The sequence below is a fragment of the Harpia harpyja genome, chromosome 1, assembly GCF_026419915.1.
Source record: "Harpia harpyja isolate bHarHar1 chromosome 1, bHarHar1 primary haplotype, whole genome shotgun sequence".
NCBI classification, from domain to species: Eukaryota; Metazoa; Chordata; class Aves; order Accipitriformes; family Accipitridae; genus Harpia; species Harpia harpyja.
Window position 1 is genome coordinate 52,871,487 of NC_068940.1, and position 20,211 is coordinate 52,891,697.

The 20,211-nt window shown below is 34.8% G+C and overlaps 1 protein-coding gene across 4 annotated transcripts in view; it reads left to right on the top strand.

Annotated features, from left to right (window-relative positions):
- ULK4 (unc-51 like kinase 4) overlaps positions 1-20,211 on the top strand; it is a 267,671-nt gene that overhangs the window by 132,170 nt on the left and 115,290 nt on the right. For all 4 annotated transcript variants that reach the window (XM_052794377.1, XM_052794405.1, XM_052794385.1 and 1 more), the window contains one exon: positions 9,510-9,558. In XM_052794377.1, the coding sequence (XP_052650337.1) occupies positions 9,510-9,558 (49 nt within the window). The remainder of the gene's footprint in view (positions 1-9,509; positions 9,559-20,211) is intronic.

A 20,211-nucleotide genomic window follows, 5' to 3' on the forward strand; every position in this document is an offset into this window, starting at 1 on the left:
TTTTCTCCTTTAGATATTCCTTAATTATTTTTAAAATATCTAAGAGATGCTTGATTACAAGTGCTTCTGTGAAGAAAAGGCCTTGCTTTGTGGAATGCTTGCCAGCCTTCTGTTGTATCTCTCTTTCAAACTTCTGCAGTTATTCAGAGGTTGTGACAGCCCTTTTGTCATGTAGTAGAATGAAATTTCGTAGGAATTGAGAACACTTGAAATCAGTGTTAGCTGACCGCCTGAAGAAGCGATCTCTGGTGTGTGAACTGGGACCTTTGCTTTTACCTCATCCACTCCCTTCCATTTGTCCCTGGTCAGCCATGTCTCTATCAATCCAAAGGGTTGGTTTCTTTATTTTAAATTCAGCAAGAATTTTCTTTTTTCTGGGGGGGGAGCAGTATGTAGAAGGATTTACAATACTGTAGACTATTTTAGAACAGGCCCCAAACCCATGTAACGTCTTTTGTGCTGCTTCCTTGCTTCTTGCTGTGTCATGATCTGCAGGACAAGTACAAAGAGAGGAGTCTCAGATGAGTTAGATTGAAGGTGTAAGGCCTACTTTACTTTCCTTATTTAGTGCATTGAAATCATAGGTCAATAATTTAGCAGATAGATGTGTTTATGTTTACACCTTACAGATCACCCATCAAAAAACCGTATGGGTTCAGAAGCTTTCACTAACATTATCTGACTAACAAAGTGTTGGAAGTCTGAGGTGTAAAGTGACTGCTTTGCCATCTTGGAAATGTTCCAAGATTACATGTAAAGTGTTGATTTTGTTGGTGAATGAAGTACTTTCTCACCCACATTCTTTCATTTAGCAGATTTTGTTTATAATTTCTTAGGGATAAGAATAATAACCAGAGATCTTGGTTGATGCAAAAGACTAATTGCAACCCTTATTTGTGCAAGTAGTTCTGTGTGAACTCTCTCAGGCGTGAGAGTGCTTATCTGTAGAAGGCCAGAAGCAAGAAAAAGTTGCTTGATGTACTATTGTATAGAATATCTCAAGTTGGAAGGGACCCAAAAGGATCATCAAGTCCAACTCCTTGTTCCTCGCAGGACTACTTAAAACTAAATCATGTGACTAAGAACATATGACTAAAGTTTTTTTCAGAATTGTCTGAAGCTTTTTCATATATCAAATTAGTTAAAATTATTTAGCAAATTATAATTTTATGTTTAAGCCTCAGTCAGGCTTGACTTTAAAGTTATAAATACACAAATGCCTAAAATAAAAAAAAAATTTAAAAGGCTTTGGAAAAGTATCTGGGATATGGTTGAAATAATTTGTCTAACCAGCTATTGATTTATTTTAGACAATATTATAATTTTGTGAAACATCAAGATGTATTTTATGTTAAACAAAAATCTGAAAATTAACTGATAAAAACTTTAATGCAATTTTTATTTAAAATTATGTTAAAAAGTAGCAGAACTGGAGAAAGGACTAACATTGTTGTGCTTCCTTTCCTTCAAACAAGTCTTTAAAACTGGAGGAAGAATGGAATTGTTTTTCTTATTTTCCAGTTGGATACAATAATAGTCTAAAATACACAATCACAACCTGGCAAAAATTTCAGAAAATATTAGTCTTCAAGCCTTAACAACAATAGCATTAAAAAAGCTCTGCTAAAAAAAATGGTTTAGGATCCTTAAAGGAGGAAGTAAGATTTACTAGGCTTTCATCAGTTCCATTTGTGATGATTAGTGAACTTCATCTTTAAGCTGAAAAATCTCTTGAGGCATAATACTTATTAAAATCAGTTTTCAGAGTAAGATATTGTGATTGTAATTAAAAGCTTTTCAATTGTATCAGTTCTGATACTTTGGGAGATGAGTAGGTTTATCAGAAATTATCATGATCATTTGACCATACTTGAAATTCATTGTGTTTTAATTAATCTGATATTGAAAGTTTATGAAGAAGTATGGTTATTTTTATAGACATTCCAAGAGCCTGATTGTTAGATGTGTATTTTTAAAGTAAGATTTGCATTTCTTTTCCACAGAACTCTTATTATTATATCATTAAGTCCTCATTGCTCTCCGTTCTCATAACATGAACTCTTAACAAAATTTCATTGAGGTATGTTATTTTGTCTAAACTAAAGCATAGATATACTTCAGTGAAATACCAAAGCTCAGAATGGATGATTGACATGCTTTGGTTCAGTTGAGCCTTGTAACTGGGGTACTTACTATATCACTTTGAATCAAATTGATGAGGGACTTGGAAATTAGTCTCCTAAGTCAGTCTTTAGCAGAAAGGACAATCATCCAGTTATTTTGTCTAAGACTGGACACATTAGTACAGTCCAGTTTTCCTGAAACTGTTTTCTTTTAGGGTGAAATAGAACTAATGTTAAAATGTGTGAAGACAATTGGAATAGAGTAATTTTTAGTGTGTTTGCAAATTGTGGTGTAGATTCACCTTAAACTTTGAAAATTGTCCCTAAATGGAGCTTTTGTTCTCTAGTAAATTGTAATTTCTAGTAACAGTCATGTAGAGCACAGAATACAGTTTTGATTGTTGTGCACAGTGAGAGGAAAAAAAATGTGTAAAATGATCATGGAAAACTAAATCAAAACTACAGTTAGTGTTGGTTTATGGCTTTGTAAATCAGTTTCTGTCATTTTCTGCAAGTTTGTATAATATGTAAATCAATGCATAGTTTTCCTGTTTTAGTTTCTTAGAGATAAGTGGAATAGAAAAATTATCAACCATATATCTGTATTGAAGCATGTCACTGAACAAACTGAAATAAACTGTGGTGTGTAGGTATTATCACTGGCAATATTGGACTATTTTTGTGGCCCACAATGGATGCAACTAAATTTATTATATACAGAAAGCTAGGGTCTGTATTAAAAAAAAAAAAGTAAATAATCTAATCTTGGGAGGAAGGTTGCTTTTTTTTATTCTGATGGTACTGGTCAACTAGGAATAGCCTGGCATATTACTTTACATTATAGCTCCTAGCACTTTGCAGGTAGTCCATTCAGAGAAGTAATCTGTCCTTTGTAGAGTGTAATCAACAATGTGAATGGGAACACTGTGGGCTTAAATCTCAAATCCTTGATATCAGAGTGAATGAAGATATTTTATAATCTCAGCAAGGAAGAAAATAGGAGACAATTGAAAAGGGCTTGAATACGTATTTTTAATGTTTTAGACTAAATTCTTTTTCAAAGCTAGGAGGAAGCATTGACTCATAGGTGTCAAGAGACCATGAAGATAACACATAATGGAAATATTAATACAAAATTTTCAAGCAAAATATCCCTCAGGACTTAGTACTCAAGGGAAAGAAAAACAATTTTTTTTAAGACATATTTTTTAAGGAGCCAAACTTCATGTAATTGCTTTTTAAAAGTGAAACAAAGATTTTATACCCTAAAAAGCAGGAAACTGATATAATTCCAGTATGGCAAAGATTTTGTTGCCACTGAATGTGCAGAGCACAGTTGCAGAGGCTGCAACTTTGTCAGAACTTCAAATATTTTTGTTTATGACTCTAACCTTTAGTGTCTCTCAAGCTTTCGGTCGTAGTATTTTCTTGTTTTATACCATGTTGTAGGTCTGTAATATTTGGGGCTGATAACACATATACTTCGCTTCTAATTTTTTTAAAAATTTAGTAATAATTTTCATGCCTGCTTGCAATTACTGCTTCACTGACTGGGAATAATTTTGTATTATGATTTTATATCAAAAAAGGGGGACACTTCATTTTGGGATTGTTGGTTAGGTGTTCTATACTACTTGTGAATAGGCAAGGGTAAAATTGTAGGAAATAATGGGAAATCGGTGAAGCACAATACATTGTGGCTTAGATATATCAAAAGACAAATATTCCTATAAAAATATGAATTTTGAAGCTGGAAACTGAACAGGAATTGAAAATACAAACTGTTCTCCCTCAGTAAGCTTGCTGAGACTACTAACAAAATGACTGGGGTTGTGTTGACACCCTTCCAATAAATGTGTGCAACAGACAGTTTTTGAGCTTACACTGGGACTGAAAGTAAGTCCCTTTCATTTCACCGCATAATTACTGGAAGCTATTAACAATTCCACTGCTGTTACATGATAAAAACAAAACTGCTTTGGATCAGTACATTTAATGCAAATCTTCATATTGGACTTACTGAAAAATATTTTCCTTGAATTTCACATACATTGACAGTTGTAGCAAAAACTCGAGATATTTGAAAGAAGAAACACCCTACTTCAGATATTTTTCTTACAGTGGAATTGTGCATTTATTTGAATTCTCAAATCTTGTTCCTTTGTGTTTATGAATAGCAGTCAGCCTTTTCTTGTTAGGTTTCCCATATTCAATATTAATTATATGCTTGTGAAAGATCTTTAAAATATAATCATCAAATAATGGTGATGTATATCTCCTTCACATACAGATCTTTATTGTTGTGTTTACCTTTCTTTTCTGTCCGCTACAAAAAGTGAAGCATTAAATAAAAATCTAATTATTCTATATCCAACATAATTTTCTGCCCACTGAAAGGCCAAAAGTCCTCTCTTCCTCCTTGCCCCCTGGGTCATTTGAAATGTAAACTACAGTTGCTGAGAAGTCTTAGGAACCAGAATTGAAGAATAACTCTTTTCAAGAAAATTGACTTTAAAATAATTGGGACCCCTAATGACAAGGTTGATAGATCTTCTCCCTGATGTATTTTATGGTAGATGCCATTGTAAATTGTGCCTTGGTATAATATTTCTTAAAATCAATGGTGAGATCATTGTCTTTGCCTTTGAACAGCTGCTGAAGGGCATGGTATGAAAGTGTGGCAGTAAGGTGACTTTGAAACTTTCTGGTTCAGTGGTGGGTCTTTATTATTTGCGATTCACCCAGAAAGAGTAAATTTGTGTGAGCTGTTCTCTAATTTATTCAAGGTACCAATGGCACTAAGAGGCTATTCCAACTTAGAAACTCATATCCCTGAGTTTACTTGCTGTATGAGATTGAGATCGAGGAGTTTCCAGTTGATTATTTCCACCAACTTTCTATCCTTCTGTGCTGCTAAAGTGGTGTTGGCCATTTTGTGTTCATTTGCTAGCCTTTATTGCAGCTTTTCAATTTGATAATACAAACATTTGCGTGCTTGTGGGTTTGGGTTTTTTTGTGAATGATCCAGACCAAAAATATAGACATGAATAACAGCAGACTGCAGAGCGTCATGATGTAAAGAGCATAAATTCTTAAGTCATTTGTCAGGGGTCAAAATCAAATTCTGTTTGTGTATTAACCCCTGGTTTTTACTGTGATTTATGTCTTGTTTGTTGCATTGCTGTCCTAGAAAAGGTATTTATTCTGTATAATGAGAAGTGAAAGACTAATTAGTAGTGCTTTCTTTAAGTGTAGCAATCTATGGCTTTTATAAAAAAACTTATGACTGATTTTTGAAGATGAATTGACTTAAGAGCACAAATCTCAGTGTTTTGGAAAATTCACTGCCTTGTATTTTTACAGAATGTTGCCCTGTTTCCTTTATTTAGGGACCAGCTGCCACTGTAGGCATAGCCTACCTACAGGTAAATCCTACCTATAAAGGAGGAAAACAGGAGTCTGGATGTGTCGAATTTATAGTTTTGTGTTTGAGCAGAGAAGTTCCTAAAAAAGTTTAAAAAAATCTAAATAGGGATATTTAATTGTTAGACAATTTCAATTAGAGGAGTAAAATAGTGACATTATTAAACTGCTTTGTCAGTGACACAAGATCAGAAGTTTTATTGATTTCACTCTATTTTTTTTTCTTTTCTAATTTGGTATAATGCCCAGCTTGAACACATACAACTGAAATATCTCATCCCATTTTTATCAGACAAAGAATTCTCTATAGGGAACCAGTACAGATATTCTTGATGCCCAATAAGAAAGGAGTTAGTCTTATGCTGTCTCCTCAAAACTGCCTTCATTAGTGTGTACCAGAATTATTCCTGTGAGAAGTAAATGCAAGGCAGTGTAAATTCACACCCTGGTATAAGGTACTTCCTTTTGTATGCAAGTGCTGGGACAGAAAGCTTAAACTCTAAACCAGGAGTCCTGCTGTGTAAGGCTCTTACTTCAGAGTACATGCCTGCAATTTTTAAGGGATGACACCTGTGACAAAAAGCCTTTGTGTTCAGTGTCCTGCAGTAGCTTTGTGTTTTGCAAGAAGGCAATTTAGGATGTCTTAGAAAAACAGATGCATATTTTTAGAAAGCAAGACCAGAGGCATAATCTCAATCTGAAAATTGTTAGTGTGTTAAAAATTCAGATTATACTGATGGCAAGTCTTTTAAAATCAGATGACCAGTTATTTTGAGCCAGTGTTGTTTATTTGGATGTAGATTTAAATGAAAAGAAAATGCAAGTACTTGATATTTAGTGTTGATTTGCTTATACAGAATCATCATCATACATATGTTTTTCCAAACAGGGTAGGACCTAATTTAATATAAATTTTATGAAAGTCTAAAAAGAACCAAACTACTTTTGATTTAGAATATGATCATTCTATGAAATAAATTTCATAGCTGAACTCCTTTTTCACCTGCTTTAAGACATTTCCTTTGTAAAAAACTATGTAAGATAGCAATGAAGAATGTGATAATATCACTGTCTTGTGCACATATATGCAAAGTTGGGATAAACCATTTAAGCTTTGTCTTAATACATTGCTTGATGTGACTTTGCTTTAGCTAAGTTATGTGTATCATTTTCTTTAAAGGCTGCAGCTGTTTCTTGTTTCAATCATAAAGGTTTGCAGGTGACCTTTAAGAATAGCCATATTGGTTCTAGTTTTGTCTTAGCTTAGATCAGCAGAAAGTATAGCTGACTTCGTAATGCTGTAACAATCAGGACTGCTTACAGTTTTTGAAACTAATTGTGTCATAATTTAGTCTTTACCACAAAATCATTTTTCTAGATTTTACCTAAACTAGGATTGCTCAGCTATTCTTGGTATTTGATTGTATTTTACTGCCAATGTGTTCTCAGTTTAAATGCTTCTTACATAGCACAGTAAGCAGCTTTTGCTGGTTTGAGTAATTCCAATATGCCCCAAGCATAAGAAGGTTTGTGCTGGCAAAATTTCATTTTGTCAATGTGGTTGCTGTTACAGTAGTTGCTCTTTTTGAGAGTCTGTGGTGTTTAAATGACCTTTTTTATGTTCAGTATTGTTCTACCCACATCAGCAAAATTCTGTTTTACAGGTATGGTCTAAGCTTTTAATTTAACTAGTAGATTTGGCCCTGGAAAATGAACCTCAAATATAATAACTCTTCCTATCTGCAATCCTGGGACTCTTTCATGACCCGGCTGTGTCCAAGGTGCCATAACTGTCTATTTAAGGGTTGTTAGATGGCACAGCAGAGAGCTTTCAGGTTCTCCTGACCTGTGTAAGGAACTTGTTGGGATTTCCATTACATATGGATATTTTTTCCATCAACTTAATAAGAACAGAAATATTCCTAAAATTCAAGCTTCTTAACTTAGAAATAATGAGTTTCTTTCCTTGTATAAACTCTTCTTTCTCTATTGGGTGTAACTTGTGCCTTTACCCATTTCCGTAGGCAAGTAAAAAATGAACACATTTGGTTGAACAAGGCTGTTACTTAGTTACATTAGACATGTTATACAGGTGCATAAAATTATATTGTTTTGTTATGTTTTGACCAATTTAGTGGATGCGTTTTACTCGTCTCTGGGTCCACATGCCAGTGCTGTACAATGCAATAGATCTTCTTACGCTAAGCCTCTGCTCCCACCCCAACTTCATATGGATTCTACGTGGTCATCTTTATAACATTTAGGTGAATGCAAGGATCAGAGAAAAAGGAAAACAATATGAAATAGGAAACCATTATTTATACTTAATGCACGTATCTGACTTCTAAGTAATTCTCAGTTCTTCATAGGTATGATTGTTCTGTTAGCATGCATTTCATTCCTTATTATATTTCCTTTACATAAAATTATTCCAGCATATATGAACAACCAGGGCTCTGATAGGTGACATAAATCTAAATGAAGCATTTTATGATTTTATGACCCTTGGATGTTTGTTCTAGCCCCCTTTCAATTTTTTCATGAAGTTCTTAGAAGAGAATGTGCAATTCCTTTTAGTTGCTTCAGTTCACAGTCTTAATGCTTCAGCTTACGCTATCAATAAAAATAATACCTTCTCCTCTTTTCTTACTGGACATGAATAAAATCCTCTTAAATGGAAACCTGTAATTTTAGGAATGTATAGGTTCTTTTTAACAAATAGTTTACCAAATAGAATTAATCTGATTGTTGTTGTACCAGAAGCTGGTATAGGGTATTACACAGTAAAGCTTCAAACATGAAACTAAATGCTTATTTTAGTCAAATATGACTCTTCTTTATTAACAGAGAACAATTTAATATAACTTTATGTTTTTAACTGACATACTACCTCCAAGGCAATTTTGTAGTATGTTATATGCAGAGTTCCCTGAGTAAGTGTGCAAAAGCACCTGCTTTGTGTTGAGCGTATGGTCATAGTGCACATCCTCCCTCAACACTTTCAGACATGCTGTCTGTGTTTGAGTTCTGCATTTATTACGTGAACTTCATAATACAATCTTATCTTACAGCTATATCACAAGGCTAAACATCCCTATTGTTTATGAAGCACTTCAGTAATGTTATGAAGACACAAGAGAAAAATCTTTGAAACAGTTTGGTGTTCTCTGTGGTGTTTGGTGAATAGGCATCTAGTACAGTGTGTATGAAAAAGGGACAATCATTCTTCAAATTGGACAGTATAATACTGGAAAGAGTATGTAATCATATAATTCATATGTCATCGTAGTGTTTGTGAGACATGCTTTAAGAAATATAAAGTGTTTGGGTTCTAAGAATAGACAAGACTGCATTAATGTAAAGTATTACTGTTTTTTGAGAATATTCTTCTTTCTTATAAGTATGTATATGCTGGTTTGTATCTGATTTTGAAATTCAGGACAATATAGTTAAATTATTTTGGGTAACCACTCCTCAGTTTTGTCAAGAGAAGTGGCTGACAAATGTCTTATATATTAACATGGTAAACCTAAGAAGTTAGTTAATGTGGCATGCTTTAAAAAAACCACAGCATATTTATAATTACACTATGTGCACTGAGTCTGTTAATTCAAATTATTAATGGTGCACACCGACTGCTTCATAGTATGTATAGTATTAAATTTCTGAATTTTTATTAATTTCTGCCATTTAAAAATATTAATTTAATTACTGTTCCACTCACTTGAATCACATCAGTGAAGCAGACCTAAAAGTAATTTCCAAAGCGGTATAACATTGCTGTTTCTATTTAACAGCTGAATTGGAGCTCATTTTTGTTGAGAGTTAGTCAAAGGCTGAGGTTCTGGGTCATGGGTTTTGGCAACAGCTCTTCTACTACTCTGATCCTTTTGTGAGTTTAGTGTGTTAAATAAGAATTCTCTTGCTCTGTTTTTAAAAAAATCTTAAAATATGTTTTTACAGCCTTGTGGAAGAAATCCGTCTTTTTCCAGTTCTTTTCCAAGTCATCTTGGTAAGAATAATTTTTTATATATATATATATATATATATTCTAGTAGATAGGTTTTATATCTCCCAAATCATGTCAAACTAGTAAGTTTCATTAGGTATGTTGATAAAATAATATGATGTTGATAAAATGAAATTGAGCAGTCTATCACTATGAAAGAATCTAGTAAGCAGCCATTTATGCGGTTCTCACCAACTAATCTACCTGTATAAAAAGTTTCTTTTATAAGATAAATACTTTTTTGAACAAAATAAAACCCGGAAAAATAGAATTAATGAGCTTGATCCTTAATTAGAAATATATATTTGCCCAACCCAAGCAAGAAATGCTTAGGAACTTGCATTTTATTTAACAGTATCAAACCCAAGTTTGATGCTGTTGGCATGATAATGCCAATTCCCACTACTTACTTTACATTGAAAGAAATTCTAAAATCATCAAGGATATGATTTTTGGATAGTCACATGCTGAATTTCCATCGTAAGTAGGATCTGCCACTTATGAAGATCATGAAAACTGTTGATGGTTTTATGTCTCTGAAATGTTGTAAAACAAGTATGTTAATGAAGAAGAAAAATCTGTAGGCTAGTTTGGAAGCTGGGTCCTGTGCTATCCACTAGCCATCTCATTGCTAAATTCCACAGTCTCTTGTTTATTTTTTTCAATCTTTTTGTTCATGAAGTTGTATCAGGTAAGTGTCCTGTCATGTAAGCATGCTCCTGATGAATACTAAATATGCGTTATAATTAAATATGCATAATTTATGCAGTGCAGGCAGATTGCATACTTGATTGTGTACCATTCTTGAAATTCAATCTTACTCAGGGTAGAGGATGTTCATAAATATGATTCTGAATCAAATTTGATATTCCTTTCTTAGGTTTAAGTATTTTAATCTTTCCCTTTCCTCTGCAGTGATTTATTTCACTGCCTATCATTTTAAATCTCTTAATACTCCATACCCAGATAAGCCCTTTTTTATTAAAGTAACCTCTTTAGTGATAGATTTTTGCAGTAGCATACAGAACACAGGCTTTATGATATTTTGTGAACATATATGTACAAATCTCTTCTTCTGATAAGTATTAACAATAAAAACAACATTTAACAGTCGTTCATAAACAGTTTTGACCTGGGATAAGTACTGCTTTGAGGTAGTAACAAAAGTGGAACACACTGAAATATGGAAGTCAAATGTTTCATGTTAATATCCTCAAATATAGAATTAATGTTTGAAACATCTCCAGGTGTTGCAATCTTGAAATTTAACTGCTGACATACATACACACACACACACACACACACACGTATATGTTAGTATGTAGCTATGAGTATTTGAACATGGTTGTGACCTCTACAAACATTCCCAGATCTTGAAAAACTTTTTATAATTTATCTATAGTCATGGAATTTAAAATGTGTGTATGCCATGCCATGTAAGTAGGATAAGTTGGAGTCAGTCATAAATGCTCCCTCCTGACCTCCACACACACAGTTTGACCTCATGAGTTCTAGAAATAGGTTTTTTTGAGAGTAAAAAGCAGCTAAGTTCAAAATTGGCTGCATGGCTGGTGGTCTGTGAAGGTTTTACAGCTCTCTTAAACCTGTATAGCTATCTTCGAGCTTATGGTTAGAGTTGTGAGGGGGAAAAGCTTATAGCTTTTAGGGAGGAAAAAGAAAAATTCCGCTTTCAACATGCTTTTTTTGGAGAAGACACCTGTAATTGCTTCAGTTGCCATATAGAGCATTCAAGCTTTAACAATACAGTGGCTGTCAGCTGTGGTCTTGTTTGGCTGGAGGGATGTGAGATGCAAGACCCTAAGCAGGTTGCCACCCTCCTTACACTATTCCCCTATTTTCCCTACAGAAAAGTGAATTCAGCAAAGGAATGTTAGGCAATTGGGAAGGCTCGGGAGCCAGGACTAATCAGACTGGAAGGATTAATCATTAGGCTGTTTTTCCTCATGAACAGAACAGATTAGCAAACTCCTTCATTATAGGTTTCTGAAGTAATTTTCATGGTCATATGAGTGAAGGGAGCTGCATATCATCATAATTCCCATTACTCTCCATAAACTAGTCTTTGGCTAGGTTTATACTTTTATTGGTTTCAAGAAACAGCACGGATCAGTAATGTTGTACTTAGAATTTTACTAGACCCTAAACTATTGAATTTGAATTACGCTTCAGGGTCTATACACTATTTTATACTGTCAGTAAGTTGATGTAGAGCTATTACTATCAAGTTCAAGGAATATCACTAGTACTTCATAATTTTCTATGCCGAGACCAAATGTCCAATGTATTTTCTATGCATCATTAAATGTAGTTCATGTTATTTCCAGCGATGCTACTGACAGGACATTGCCTCTTTTAGGCTCTGAAGGGAAATGATGTGGGCTCAGAATTGGAAAGTATCTCCAGGAGCAGCCTTCATTTCTAGGCTGTGCTACAATCAAAGTGGGATTGAATTTACTAGCTTTAATTTAGCTATCACAGTAGTAAGGACATGATGGCTTGCAGATATGGGGCAATTCACAAGAAGTAGGTTTTAGTGTGACTGCTTCTCAGTGCTCATTGATGTAGAGTTGCACTACCTCCTATACTGCATACTACCCTATGTTGTGGTCTAAGCAATAACACTGAGATTTGGCAATTTCTTACCCTCTATCATGTTAGATCTCTGAACTCAGTTGAATCACACCAAATGTATCCTTTCATGTCATTTATGACTGTGATTTTGTAAATGTTATAGCTGCCAAGCAAAAAGAACTGGATCAGTGAAAAAGGCTGTTACTGTCTACCTAAAAAGTTGTTCTAAGAGAACAGCTGTTAGTTTTATTCACCTGAGCTAGGTTTTAGTTACTGATCTTATTAGAAAGAGGCTTTAAATACAGTTGCTGTTCCCCTGGAAACCCTCAACACTCATTTATCACTCAATGCTTAGTTACATTTAGGAAATGCATGTTAATAGTGTACTTTGTGAATATGGGAAAGACCTGGATACAGTTCTTCGTTGCAAAACTTCAGAGGGGAATTTCACATTACACTTGAACGCAAATTAATTTCATCAGTACCCTGATCCCAGATCTTAGTCCTAGCGGTTGCATAGATTATGAGTAGTTCTACAAAGCAATATGAAGGTATGACTGCAATATGAGGAAATACTTATCTTCCTATAATGTCTAATGAGATCAGTAAAGACGTAGTGATGTGCGTGTGTGGAAAAAGGGAGACGTATTGACAATACATGAGTATATTCAGGACAGTAAGTGATGGAAAAACACAAGGAAAGCTAGCATCATAAAGTGCAAAATTTAGAAGGTGCAAACTCCCCTTGGCAACAAGATTAAAAATAATGAGCCAAACTCCATGATGACATAAATGATGCCAAAAGTTGGGTTGATATAAGGTATACATATGAAATGCTGCTGTTGATGAAGTAGAAGGGATTGTAGCAGGAAAAGTTACTGTGGGATATGTTTCTTGTTTTACTTTCTTGCTGCCGCCTTCTGCTACATCCTTACCATTCTGTTTCTAATATATTTTGCTATGTCAAACTTGTGATCTGTCTGCAATATCAGTATATTATGTACTATTATGTTATAATGCTGGAGTGAGGTTGATAAAGGAATTGGAAGTGTTTTACTCCCATATTTATAAATTATGGCTATTTGTATTTTAGATTGCTACCGAGATTTTGCTGAGTGGCTAGCAATGAAGTTGGCATATGTGTTACTTTCTGTGCTATGTTAATTTTAGAGGAGGTAGGACGGGGACTCTCCACGCATCATAAATATTACCTGGCCTTCCTTTAGGGTTATATGAATCTAAGCTATTGCATAGAAAAGAAATTCTGTGTAGTTGGTGAAATTCTGTTTTTCTGCCAATAAGTTTTAAAACTAAAGCTAATGATGTTTGTGATTAGGAGGTCAGTGCTATCCTCTTTTTAAAGCTCAGTATTCAGTTGTGTCTTTATCCTATTAAAATCTCTAGCGTAACTTTCAATCACACCAGCATCTCACAGACTTCAGTTTTTGCTGTCAGATTTGTTTTGCAACATTCTGTATTTTGACAGTGATCACATGAAAAATGTGGCAACATAGATGTAAAGGCATATCCTTTTAATAAAAATTGCTTTATAGTAAGAATGGAAGTTAGTGTATTTATAAATGATATCTTATTATTAAATACCGTAAACCAATGGTAGGTAGTATCTTAGTGTACAATCTAATTTAAAGGTACAAATATAATGATTATTTTATTTATACTGTTGATCTATCCTTGACACAAGCAAGTCCACATCTTTTCTTTACATTTTTTGAAATAATTTAATTCTAAAATTACAAATTTTAATTTATTTGCCTTTAAATACCATGGAAAGCTGTTACTATGAAAACACAAAATATGTGTCTTTTTGTAGTCATATTCATATATTTTTGTCTGGTTTTCCTAGTTGTGTCTAGGTTTGAGGTTTTATACTGTCCCTGTGTATTTTGGGACTGCTATATGAGTCCTTGTTAAAAAGTTTAATTACAGAACTGGATGTCTTAAACTAAAGGATCATATACTGTTCATGTTTTTGTTAGACTGCAGTAAACCTGTGCTTGAATGCTCAAAAAATGCTTCAGAATCATTGTCATGCTGGCAGACACTGATCCTCTTGGAAGGTGTGCTTTGCTCACTTTGTTGTAATTGCAGTTGAAAATCAAGTTCATTATTCCATTGAGTGCTAAGGAAGAGAGTATGAGCTAGGCAGGATTATCAGAAAAATTGTGACAGTTAGGTCAAAATCAGTTAAACATATTCATACTTTAAAAGAAGAAACAACCCACTCCACTTTTATTTGGGTAACACCTTCTTTTCAAGAAAGCTAATAATTTCAGGAAATTTTGTCAATAAGTAGGAGATACATAGCCGTGTATAACTAGATTGCTTTGGGGTTTTTTTAAATTAAAAATAATTTTAACCAAAGTCCTTCAATTTAAAAAAAAAAGTTGTGAAAAAGAAGTTGTGTAGCAGCCAAGTGGAAGCAGTGGTTGGATTTTATATTTCATTTTGAATTTTAATTGGAGGAAAAAATCAGGCTACAGGAGATGATTACAGTCAGATTCCACTCCTTGTGATCCAGTTAAAGCAACGAAGCCACCCACTTAGAACAGTTTAAAAATAGTACTTGTTTTCTGACAAGCCTTTCGAGTGAAAATACTATAAAAAAGGAAAAAAACAGTGGAGAGGGAAAGCAGGAGCCTCATCATTCCTATTTTACTTGGTTTCTGTTTTCTACTGAGAGACTGCAGTCAAATATCATTTAAGGGAAGAGGTAGAGGTATTTTTCTGTTTAGCAGCCACATGGGTGATAGGTATAGAGGAACATGTATCAGAGGTTATTGCAACAGTTGAAGCATTAGTTTACTTGTGTCTGCTAAACTAAGCACCTTTTAGTCCAGCGTGGTGCACACCTTGTTGGTTGTCTAGAAGAATGGGGAGCATTTTTCTAACTCTTGAAAGTAGTTGTAGATCATCCTGGGTGGTTACTTGAAACAGTAGAGTAGGAGACTCATATATTCTGTAGAGAGTACAAGTTTATGCTGCCAAACTCATCTGCTGGAGAAATTTAGGACAGTGATTATGGCAAATAATATAAGCTCTAGCACTTAGTGTGAAATAGGCAGTTGGTCCTCTATGCTGTGAATGACCTTTGAGCTAAGGTCCCTCTTTAAGCTCTGTGGTTGCATGAGAAGATTGATACTGGTAGAAACTGATAGCTATCGACATTTCACTCCAGTCTGTGGGCATACTCAATACTTAATTTAACCTCAGCCCTCTATTAAAAAAATCAACACAAAGATATCTGGGAATGGTTAGGCAACATATGTTTTAAAGAACAGGAAACAGTATTTATTTTAATAGCTTTGTGTGTGGTATTCCTGTTCCTGTCTGTATATTCAATGCTGTTATAAAAAAGTTAAATGCAATGGCTCGTTTTGGTCTATTTCGTCTGCTCATTACTGCTTTTAGGGAAAATCTGCATTTAGAAGGTGTCTGAAATACATTCTAAGAGTGATTTTTGTGGCTTTTACAGGATGGGCATTAGTTATAGTTAGGAACCTTAAATTTATCCATAATGAATATCTGTATTTTCTTCTATTTGTGAAATATGCCTATTTCCTAAAATCTACTAGATTTAATAGCCAAACTGTATGCTGTGGCAGTGTATGTAAAACTGCTGCAACAGATTAGGAATGTAATCTATGTGGATGTCTGAAAGTGAAAATGCCAAAATCCTATTTTAATGGGTGGTTTATAAAGCAAAATAATTGCTTGTTTTGAAAGAGATTTAATATTCAAAGATTGGTTAAGGAGAAACTAGTGAAAAAGTGTTAGACTATCTTAGAATTTATATGTTCGAAATTATAAAAAATTATGAGATACCCTTTAAAGAAGATAAATGTAATGCTAATGTAAAAATTAGTATGAGTAGAAGAACACTTTAACAATGAGTATGGTCTAAATCTTTTCCAAACTGACAAATTTCTTACCAATGCATTGAAGTCTTGTGTCACCATTCGTAAGGTATTACATTTATTCTCTTTTTAATGTTAAATCAAATGAATAGGAGTGTTCCTAAAGATTGAAGAAGGTATTGTAAAAGGCAGTAGGGTACAGTATGTTAATTTCCAATTTTCAAGGAATAAAATATGGCTCCTCTGGTAGAAATGTTATTTTTTTCATTATGCTGTTAATTTGCTTAAACACTTGATGCCTGAGACTACTTATCTCTTTTAAATTGCTGACTTGAAAATAGTGTATACTTTAAAAAGGATAAGCCTGCATATCAGAATGCGTACTCTTGGAAAACATGTGTAAGTGGAACTTTCTTGAGAATTTTTTAGCAGGAAGCAGAATCTTACTAAAAGAAGGTTGGGTTTTTTTCCAGAAACAGTTTAGATTTTATTTTTTTGTCAGTAATATTTCAGTCAGGAGTTTCTGGGAAGTGTTTATATATCTATACATTTATAAATGATTAGTGTTGAATCAGGTTGTTAATCTGTTATGGTCAATTGTTCTCTCTAAGTATTAACACTGTACACAGAATGAACTATTAACAGTTTTGTTTTATTGATGTGTAACTATCATCTTCTTACCTGATGGCAACGAAACTATTAGAAGCTACAATGCATCATATAAAAGCCATTTCTGATTGTGGTTAATAATGAGAACCCATGGTATATGATTTGTTTCTCCAGATATTATTAGAGGATGTGCAGTGGTTTTGCATATGGATGAAGCAAACACAGAATCATACAATATCTCAAGTTGGAAGGGACCCTTAAGGATCACCGAGTCCAACTCCCTGCTACTCGAAGGGTTACCTAAAACTAAACCATATGACTATAAGAGCATCATCCAGATGCTCCTTGAACTCTGACAGCCTTGGTGCTATGACCACTTCCCTGGGGAGCCTGTTCCAGTGACAGACCACCCTCTCAGTGAACAACCTTTTCCTAATGTCCAATCTGAACTTCCCCTGACACAGCTTCATTCCATTTTCATGTCCTATTGCTGGTCAGCAGAGAGAGGATATCAGCACCTCCCCCTCCACTGCCCCCCGTGAGGAAGTTGTAGGCTGTGATGAGTTCACCCCTGAGCCTTCTCTTCTGCAAGCTGGACAAACCAAGTGACCTCAGCTGCTCCTCGTAAGTCTTGTCCTTGAAACCTTTCACCATCTTAGTCGCCCTGCTCTGGACACACTCTAATAGTTTGATGTCCTTATATTGTGGCGCCAAAAACTGCACACAGTACTTGAGGTGGAGCCACACCAGTGCAGTGTAGAGTGGGACAATCACCTCCCTCAACCAGCTAGCTGTGCTATTCTTGATGCACCCCAGGACATGGTTGGCCTTTTTGGCTGCCAGGGCACACTGTTGACTCATATTCAACTTGCCATCAACCCAAACCCCCAGATCTCTTTCTGCAGGGCTGCTTTCCAGCCTCTCATCCCCCAATAAAAAGGTCAACAAAAGCTTCCTTTGCATAGGCATTTTGCTACAAACATTATTAGGAAAAAGATTTTACTTTTTCAGTATCATTGTAACTTATGCTAGACTTTCAACATGTTTGCTATAACCACAAAGCTTAAGGCTTGTCTGTGCTGCAGGCGGTGTGTGGCAGCAATTCACAAAGATGTCTCCACCTAACTTTGAGCTAGTAGCTTAGCTAACATTAGAAATGTGGATGCAGCAACTGAGGGCTTAGAAAGTGCAAAGCCTTCTATGAAGCTTAATAAATACTTGGGCAGTTAGCTGCTGCAGCCACCCTGCTTTGGGTCACCTAGCAAGTTCAAAGCGGAGGATGTCTTTGCAATTAATGTATGGATGTCCTCCCATGTGTGCAAGAGACCAATGTAGTTTGAAGAAATGTCATGGAAAGGACTGGAACTGGAGTGTCGGAAGTGATGGGAACATGTTCTGGGGACTTAGGGACCACATGGCAACCACACGCTGCTCATTTGGAGGGATGCCATATACCTCCGAGGTGGTGTACCACTTCCTTTGTGTCCTTTTTATGAATATCATGAGCTTGAGATAATGAAGGAAATACTGTATAATTAAAACTTTTGCATGTAAAAATTCTAGAACTTCCTAGAAAGTTCCTCTTAACAGCTGCTAGCTTTAAACAGACCTGGAATGATTTACTTTCCCTCCATAACCTTGAGAAAATTATTGTTGGTGGGGGGTTTATGTTGTTTCTCCAAGTGGTATTAGTAGCTGATATTCAGCTGTTCTTGTAGAGTTGCTTCAGTCAAATAGTTTTGACTGGTTTTAATTGAACTTTCTAATATTGAGAGATCATAATGGTAGTAGTTCAATGTGTGTTTGTTACAGATGATAGAATTTGAGAAGAACAGGTTTTCAGGTTTTTTCATTTACCTGAAGTACATGATTCGTGGAATGAAGAATGGGCTTGTTGGCAGAGTACTGAGAGAATTAAGGGAGCTGGTTCCTATTCCTGCTGATGATCCATGTTTCTTCTTGACACTGGGCAAATTGTATAAGGTTTCTTTTTCAGATGTGGTTACTGTGCTTCTATACTTCGTGTGTCTGATAAACGTATTTACAAAACTATCAGAAATTGGTGCTCATCATTCTACAACTAGGCCTGTTTAAGGTCCCAGCTGGACCTTATTTAAGCATAATTCTTTAATGAATTTTCCTTATGGTAAGGTAGTATCTAAACTATAAATGTACATCACAGGAATGTAGGGATGATAAATTCATTAGGATTTAGAAGGTATTCAGATTTTGTTATGGGAAGCATTGTACAAATTCTAAATAAATGTGAACAGCCTATTTTATGACTATATGTCTGTGTAGATCTATCACTAGTACAATTGCTGGTGCAAAAATAAAAATATGTGAGGGGAAGCAGAGCCATCCTTTAAATAAATTTAATATTATAAATTGATATTTTCCATAATAAAATGGCTTTTTAAAAGGAAAAATTACTAAAGCATATCCTTCTATCACGCTTTCTTATCTGGAAAATTATTTTGAGCCAGTGCTCGTGTTAGGGGAGGGAATAATATTATTTACAAAATCACCTGAAGCTCCAATTCTGAGAGAAAAATCGAGTCCACAGCATTTGTGACAGCATTATGTTCTTTTATAGGAAGGAAATTCAGCTATTTACATCTTAAAGGAATTGCTTTCTATTGCTAGACACTAATATTTTAGTGTGTATGCTACATACCTATTTTTTTATTTTATATTCAGTGCTAAAGGACATAAGAAGACTCATGTATAAACAATATTCTTATGTGTTTCTTGGTAGGTTTTTTTATCCTGTCCCAGAAGTCAAAAAATTTTACAGATAATAAACATGAGTCTAAAAGACTTTAATAAGGTTTTAAAGCTAGCTATAACATACTGGAAAAGAAAATCACAAACAAGTAGTGAAGTGGTAGGTCTGTGCTTTGCAGAAATAGTGACCGTGATTACTGCTGGTACTAGAACATATTTCTAAGTTTTATGATGTTGTGACTGTTTTCCATCTCTTTGATCTCACCATTCATGTTTTATTTTACTGGTCTTCAATAAGCAGGCAAGCATACTGGTTTTGTGGAGGGTTGGTGTTTTTTTTTTTTTATAGAATGTTTCTAAACTAGTCAAAAGTGGATGGTTGTTTTGTGTATTATGGTATAATGTCTTACAAGTTGTCTTTTGAAAGAAAATATTTTTACAATGCATTTCAAAGAAAAAGTTGTTGTGGAGTAACAGTCCCTGTTGTGCCTTGCATGGGCAGATCCCTGTCTTTATGACTTCGTTGCTCTGCCTGTCCCAAGAACATTTCACAATGTTGCTTCACAGTGACTTACAGCCCAGCTGAGGCTTCTGGTCTTTTTGCTTCTTCTGTTGGTTGGGACAAACAGCCCAATGTTACAGGGGTGCATGGCAATGACACAGTTTAAACTCTCCTCAAAACAATTAACAAATAACTATAACCCTAATATTTGTCCAGTGTTATGTTACAGAATACAGAACTCCTGTGATCCCTTCAGGGATTGATTTGGGATCTGACACAACAGTTGTCCAAAAGTCTCCACCCCTGCAAAGGGTAGAGCATCTGCTTATTATTGTGTGCTGGCCCTTGGGT